General features: G+C 46.7%; 1 protein-coding gene across 1 annotated transcript; it reads left to right on the top strand.

Annotated features, from left to right (window-relative positions):
- Positions 1 to 1,367: 1,367 nt before the first annotated feature.
- Positions 1,368 to 6,747, top strand: PMF1 (polyamine modulated factor 1). The gene is made up of 5 exons (XM_054010793.1): positions 1,368 to 1,576; positions 3,023 to 3,128; positions 3,971 to 4,071; positions 4,821 to 5,016; positions 5,972 to 6,747. Exons 1-5 carry the CDS (start codon positions 1,419 to 1,421, stop codon positions 6,023 to 6,025), a joined length of 615 nt encoding a protein of 204 aa, XP_053866768.1. The 5' UTR covers positions 1,368 to 1,418; the 3' UTR covers positions 6,026 to 6,747.
- Positions 6,748 to 7,657: the final 910 nt, after the last annotated feature.

Consider the following 7,657-nt stretch of genomic DNA (forward strand, 5'->3'; position numbering starts at 1 on the left):
TTTTTCTACCCTCTGCAACAGTAGTCTGTTTTGTGTAACAGCTTATTAACTGCAGCCCTAATCTTTTACAGTTACATTTCTACCTATAACATCTAAGGTGGGATAAGTCAAAGTGAAACTTATGAGATGCAGCCTGATTCTCCTTAATCTCCAGTGTGAAACTGTTAATTCCATTTACTTCAAAAGAGTTATGCTTGACTTACACCCATGTAAGTGGGTGCAGGCTTAGGGTGTCAGACACTTATTTCAGTACCACCTAAAGCCCTCAACCAGATAGATAAGCGGTGGTGTCATACTAATAATACAGGAACGTTGCTCTTGATGATGGGGAAATGCAAAGGAGAAGGCTCTTGTACTCCTCAAAGTGAGCTCTTGTGAAGTCAGTGCTAGGCACACTTCCATTCATATTTTCATGTTAGGGGATTTGTAATAGTATTCCCCTTACACCCGCTATCCAGCCATGTGTTTCTCTCCTAGGGGAGTGCAGAAAAGGAGTAACTATTGCAGTGTGCTTTACGAATGTGCAGCAAATCACCCTGTGTGCCCTTGAGATGTGTATTATCCTTATAGGGCAGAGAAGTGAAAGTAGCACACAGCACTGAAGTGACTTTCCTAGTGTTACCGAAGCTCTTAAGTCAGGCCCCTACACGCTGAGATTACTTTTAAACACACGGGCCTTTAATAGCTTTGGGGTTTTTTTGGTTTTTTTAAGTATAGTAGTTACTTACAGCCCGTGTCATAGAGTGGACTCTCATGAGGATAAGGGCTGTACAGCGGTAAAACACAAAGACGATACCTTCCCCAAGGAGCTTGCACGTTGTTCGTTCTTTGTTTTCTGGTTTCTATGGCTGCAGGGTGCAGAGGGGTCCCCTTTGCCAGCCTTCCTCCACACTCCTAAAGGTAGAAACTTTCCATGATGATCTCAAGGCGGTTTTGATCACTGGGCTCGAAGAAAAACAACTTCCTAGCAGGAGCCCGGGGCTAAGAGTTGGCACCAGTGCCTCTAGCAGAGCCAGGCTTGTGGGACTCCTGTAGGGTGACCAGATGTCCCTATTTTATAGGGACTGTCCTGATTTTTGGGTCTTTTTCTTATATAGGCTCCTATTACCACCCTCCCCCCACCCATCCACTGTCCCGATTTTTCACATTTGCTGTCTGGTCACCCTAGACTCCTGCCACCTAGTCCCATGGAAGGAGGGATTGTGCGTGGAGACAGCAACCCCTGGGCAGGAGCTGCTGGGCCAGGGGCAGGACAAAGGAACCAACCCAGCCCATGTTGTCTTGTCTATTACGGGGCGTGGCCTGCTCGCCCGATTGCCACGCGATTTCACCAATCGGAACAGAGCTGCCGCCTCAGCCAATCAGAAGAGGCGGGGGCGGGACTATCCGAGCGCTTGAAGATTTCTTGGCGGTTCAAGATGGCGGCGGCGGGCGGCGAGGGCCCGGCGCGGGCGGAGGGCGAGGGGGCCACCGGCGGCTTCACTTCCCTGCCAGCCCAGGAGGAAGAGCCAGGCCGCGGGCAGCTCTTCGACACCGTGGTGGACGCTTTCCTGGAGAAACTGGTGGCCGCCGGCAGGTGAGGGGACAACATCTCGCGAGAACGGGGGAGGGGGTTCGAGCGGGAAGTCTCGCGAGAGGTGAGAAAGGGGCGGGGCGACTCTCGCGAGACTTGGGAGGAAATCACGCGAGACTTGTGGATTAGTCTCTCCAGTTGGCCAGACTTTTGTTTCTCTTTCCTATGTGCTGGCAGAGCCCAGTGGCAGAGCTCTGGACACCCTAGTGATGGGCACTTTTAAAGCTAACTGTGCAGCCTTTTGGGGGAAGGGGGAATCTTGCCTCCAGTCTAGCTCCCCCTCTCCATCCGGACAGTAATGTCAATACGCCTGCCCAGCCCCTTATCTAGTACCTAGTGACTTGCCCCCCACAGCCAATAAAGAACATCGGGTCAGATTTTGAAAAAAATTCTAATTTCAAGCACTAATTGTGCAAAGGGCCCAGGTGTTGTGATACTGCGGGTAAACTGATGCCATGAATGTAATTCTGGGAGGGGAGGCACTGCCCTTAAACACAAGCAGTGTCTGATAACTTTCATACAGCTGTCTTGTATTTCCTTGAGATGTGGGCGCCACCCTAGGTCTTAAGACCTAGCAAAGCAAGTATCCGCTCCACTCTGTTCCTGCCACCTCCTTAATAACTCATGGACCAGGTGCCCTGTTGTGGGGGGGGAAATCACCACTTGACTAGATCCACCCCTCCCAAACACACATTTGGCGGTAAGTGCAGTCCAACACCTGTAGCTTCATCCTGTTTCCCTAATCTCCCACAAGATCCTGCCATAGATTCAGCTGCTCACACAGCAGTTCCGCCTAGGGAGGAGATTAAACCGACTGCTAGTCTAGATCTCTCCAACACTGTTACTGGCTGCAGATGATAGCGAGTGTCCCAGCCTCCCTTTCTGCCTACTTAGCCATTCACGGAATCACCCATTCTGTCCTGTCTGTGGCTTACGTAGTAAGAACTAGTTTTTCCGTATCTTATACACCAAAGGATTCCAAAGTGCTTTCCTGATTGCAATTGCCATGCACCATCAGCGCAAGCTTGACAAAGGGAAATGAAGGAAAACCTGTCTGATTTAACCAAATTCTGCCTTTAGTTATACCACTGCAATCCTGCTGATTTCAGAGCGGTTGTGTAGATGTCACTGAGAGCAGAATTTGGCCCTTTACAAGCGACTGTGAATAGAGATTTTGTTCTGTTCTTTTGAACACAACAAAACCTTTGTGAATTGGGGCTCTTTTGTTAGACCAACCAGTATACAGATGTGTATGGATCAGTTGTGCATATGGTTTGTTAACTATGGACAATTTTACAGAATATTTTTTTACTTCCATTTCGTTCTCTTCTGACATAAACATGAATCTTCAATCAGGCTTTTACAGTCTTGTAATGCTGTAATTTCCAGTGTATGGTATTTTAAACCACTTTGTCTGGTTTGCATTTTTTTTCTTCTTCTTTTGCACAGTTACCAGAGGTTTGCAAACTGCTACCATCGCTTCTATAAACTCCAGCCTGAAATGACCAGAAGTATTTATGATCAGTTTATATCCCAACTGCAAACTTCCATTCAGGTAAGAACAAGCAAAGCAGATCTTTGCTTTTATATCTATATCTCCTCTCCCTTTTTTTGATGATTTAAACAAGAAATACATTTGTACCCAACAGGTTCAGAATTTAAAACAAGCTTGTTTATATTTAAAGTCGAACTGCAGATGTTTAGCTGAGAATTAGACTTGTTTGTAACATCCCAAAAGGTGTATGGGGAAATATAATACTTTGGATGTTGCAGCGTTTTTCATCCAAAGGTCTTGGAACATTTTCCAAATATTATTGAATCAAGCCTCATATCAACCCTGTGAGACAGTTGTATATTACTCATTTTACAGATGGGTAAACTTTTATAGGCAAGGCACAGAACAGCTGACTTACCTCAGATCTGACTCCCAATCACTAGGTGGTGCTCCTGAAACTGCAAAGCTATGTGCTTCAACGTAGTGCACTATGATCATTTGTTCCCTGAGATCCTAAGCAAGTTTGCAACTAATATACCCTTCCCTGTCCCCGTCCCCCCTTTAATGGGGCTTTCCCCAGTGCCTATCTGTACTGGTGGGGGAAATTGTCCTGATCCCTGTCCCCTTCATGACTGCCTGCAGAGTTCTAAATAGCTTCCCTGAAAACTGACAAGACTGGGACAATTTTCATTCTTGGGAAAGCTGTGAGCAGCAGCAAATGGACCGGAGCTGACTACAAACTGAGGAAGTACAGCATAGGTTGCATTTGTTTCCTGTTTCGAAGGACATCTGGAGGAGAAGGTCCTTGTGCCCACAGTGGGAAGGGCCAAGCAGAGAGATGTCCATGTATTGTACTTCCATTTTCTTATCGTTCTTGAATCCCTGGTGGTTTTCCTCTGCAGGAGGAGATTCGTGAGATAAAGAAGGAAGGGAATCTTGAGGACCTCTTTGCCTCGATGGATAGAATTGTGGAGGAAGCAAAGAATCGGGAACAGCCCGCGTGGTAGGCAGTGCTCTGCTTGGCATGTTGGAAGTACGTGTGTGCTGGTTTATTGGAGACCCGTTCCTTTGATTCTTAACGAGATAAAATTGACCCTCGTGCAGCACTTTAAGCCCCGTGGAAGTGAAGTGGTGCATAGATCTTGTGATGGCTCTCTGGACGGTGTGAATTTCACGCAGAGGGGATTTTTTAAAATCATACTACTGTATCCCGACAGGACATCGATTTCCAAAGTGCACCTTCCACTTAATTGAGTCTATTTGAATCTCTGACTCGGTCATCTAGCTGGACTTCCGTCTGTGCTAGAATCGCACGTTCTGGGCCATGTCCATAGCGTTGGAGGGGAAGTAAAGTCTGAACCGTGGCTGCCTGGGGTGTCCTGATCTGTTGAAAATTCACACGGTGCGTAGCCCTTGGGGCTCATTGGGCACTGGAAGTGCTGGGAGTCGCATTGTGCTGTCTTTAAAAGGCAGGCTGGATAGTCTTTTTGCCAATAATATATGTAGCTTTTCGTGTTCGAGGGTGGGGATGTGTGTTAATCAAATCTCATGCTTCAGGGCATCATCTGATTGCATGAGTGTCAGGAAGGATTCCTCCCCTCCCCCCACCTACGTCATGGCGCAGTGAGACCGGTTCATCATGGGGTGGGTTTGCCTCGCTCTAAATATTACACGTTCCAATTAAAGCACTTAAGTAGAGCACCATGCAAAGGCGGTGCATCCTAGTCCTCACAACATCCCTGTCACTTCCAGGCGTCCCAGTGGGATCCCGGAGGAAGATCTTCATAGCGCCATGGTGCCGTACCTCCTGAAGCACCAGACGTACCTGCGTAGAGCCCTGAAAGAAAAGGAAGAGGAGAACAGGAAGTTGGCAGAGGCTGTATTGGCCGGACGGGAGAGAATCTCAGAGATGCAGCAGCAGATACAAAATCGCAAGCAAACATGGCAGGTAAAATCTCCCATTCCAGCCAGCCCCCAAACCAAGGAAACTGAGCGAGAGGGTCCCAGACTCCCCAGTTAGAAGAGACAATGGCTGCACTGGGATGGAAAGTTCCAAGAATGCAAGTTCCAAACTCAACTGCAGAATTTGCTTATGTGCACAAATCCCGAGGCCCCAATCTAGCTTCATTGTGTTGCATCGGTTGCTGCTCTGATTAATTGCATCTCAGCGAATTGCATAATGCTGTTAATTGCCTACATCCCACAGTGAAGTCCCAATGTATAATCACGCCTCTTCCATGGAGAGTCAGGAAACCTGTGAGATTTTGCTTATTCATGTAACTTCTTTTTTAACAGCTGCTAGGACCTACAGAAAGAGGGGAAGATGAGACTGTCCCTGTAATGGCAAGAAGAAGGTGGAAAACATCGTCTAGTGTCACATACAGTTGTTCAGACCCCTAAGGCCCGACTTTTCATCAGGGCTGCCTTTGCACCTGCTCTTAGAACCATGTTTTCCAAAGAGCTGCTCCAATGGATGTTGGGCTCTTTGGAAATCTGGCCCTTCGTGTCTTAGTGGAAGCGGCTGGAGGCTGAGCATTTAAAACAAATTTGGCCCTTATCTAGATACCTAAATGGATGCTGAACTCTCTGGAATAGTCGGCCCTAAATGCATAACTTTGCTCGTGTGCGTTTGCGGTGGGGTGGGGGTTAGTCCTGCATCTGTGCTCATAAGCAGAGTGTTTTGCCTCGGGCGGTGTTCGTATATGTGCAGTTCCTTCCCTTATGGGGCCTTGTTCCTTGAACAATGCATGAGCTGTATTCTGCACATGCTGTCAACGGTGTTGCACTGTCCTGTCTCCAAGTGTGGAAACAATGCTCCTTTTTGCGTCCGTGCTGCATTTGTTTCCTCAACAGTGGGGTTTGTGGAGGAGAAAGACTTCACCATTTTTTTTTCTTCTATCCAGGCAATTAGTAAAGAACAGAGAGAACAAATCCTGACGTTCCAAGAGCCTGAATGAGGAGGCCGGGGAAGATTTTGCAGAAGTTTCATGTATGGGGTTTATGTTAATCGGTGAAGCCCTGCAGATCTTTTTGGAAGTGGGATTCTCTGTGCATTTACATAAATATCCACTCAAATTGCGCTGAAAACTTGACTTGTCAAGAGCTTTTGTGTTCATTTGTCAAACAAAAAGGAGGGAACTGTCTACAACACCTTGTGAAGAACGGACATTCTGAAACAGTCATGGGACATAATTGATCAAAATGTTTTGAAATGAGCGACTGCACCAGGGTTTTAGGAAAATTAGCAATGACCCCCGATTCCCAACTAAGCTCAACAGGAAGGAAGATCTCACACAGGTTTTGAAAGCTATAGCAGATCTGTGCATTCATGCGGCGTTCTTTTAAAAGCTTTACCAAACTTACATTTCCAAATTTAAATGAATGTAGAGTTTTTAATACTGATCACTCTCATAACCACTCATGGGATTTCAGGAGTATAATAGAGCCAATCATAGGTACCTTATGCAGCAAGTAACACACAGCTACATTTGGAGGAAAGAAACAAATACCAAAACTTCAGCTCATGGGATTTCTGCCAGCGGAACAGTCTGTAGATATCAAGGCAAGTGACCATCTAAAGCAGTGAGAGAGATGTTGCACCCCCACAGTGTATGAATAACTTGTACATAGTTACTTGGAATGGTGTTTTGACATAATAAAACTTGTTTTTATAATCTTAGCACCTCCTTTTTTCTTTTTTTTTTAACAAGTGCCTTTTAGCAAGAAACATAAATACGTACGTAGGAGTAGCTGCTCCAACCCATTATTATGTGGTTAATTTCCATCTGTTGTCTTCTTTACAGAAATTTAACGGGAACGTTTGGCCAAAACAAACACACAAGGTGTGCTGGGAGTTTTGTCTTCCAAGAGCCTAGATCCAAAAGGCCTGATTCTCTGTTGTGCTGTAGTCATTTATACCTGTGCCGTTGGGTGTGAAATGCACCATTCTGACTTAGTGCAGGGTGGGCGTAAAACACGAAGCCTTATGAACATGCATCTGATGAAGTGGGGTTTAGCCCACGAAAGCTTATGCCCAAATAAATTTTAGTCTCTACGGTGCCACAAGGACTCCTCGTTCTTTTTGCCCCTCGTTAGCTAGGGAAACAGCAGCACATCCGTAAAAGGGGACTTGTCCCAGATTGCACAGGGTTAGCAGAGTGTGAGTAAAATCTAGCTGTGCTGATTCCCAGTGCCTGCTTGAACCATGGTATTCAAGCTAACAATGAGGTTTAAAACACAGGACTGGGACTCAGGAGATCTGAACTCAGGTTGGGTTCGACGGCGGCCCATCACTCCTGTGTGACTGGGGGCAAGTCACTAAGATGCTTTTTTAAATGTTACCCTGTGTCTAACTCCCATTGTTTTCCGTGGGAGTTAGGAGCCTAAATACCTTTCAGGATCTGGCCTCGTCTGCCCTAATTCTCCGTCCATAAAATGGGGAGAATGATCTGTCTTCTCTCTTTAGCCTGGGAGCTCTGCGGGGCAGGGCTTGTCTCCCTGTGTGCCTGTACAGTGGGATCCAGATGCTGGTTGGGACCCCTACCGGCCGCGGTCAGGTGAAGAACGTTCAGATTAGGTTTGTGACTGAT

This window comes from Malaclemys terrapin, chromosome 21 (assembly GCF_027887155.1).
Source record: "Malaclemys terrapin pileata isolate rMalTer1 chromosome 21, rMalTer1.hap1, whole genome shotgun sequence".
NCBI lineage: Eukaryota > Metazoa > Chordata > Testudines > Emydidae > Malaclemys > Malaclemys terrapin.

Excerpts from the sequence above, each read along its gene's own strand:
- PMF1 (XM_054010793.1), top strand. The coding sequence starts at position 1,419 with ATGGCGGCGGCGGGCGGCGAGGGCCCGGCGCGGGCGGAGGGCGAGGGG. Across the intron at positions 1,577-3,022 it reads AAACTGGTGGCCGCCGGCAG|TTACCAGAGGTTTGCAAACT; the intron begins GTGAGGGGACAA and ends TCTTTTGCACAG. Across the intron at positions 3,129-3,970 it reads AACTGCAAACTTCCATTCAG|GAGGAGATTCGTGAGATAAA; the intron begins GTAAGAACAAGC and ends TTTCCTCTGCAG.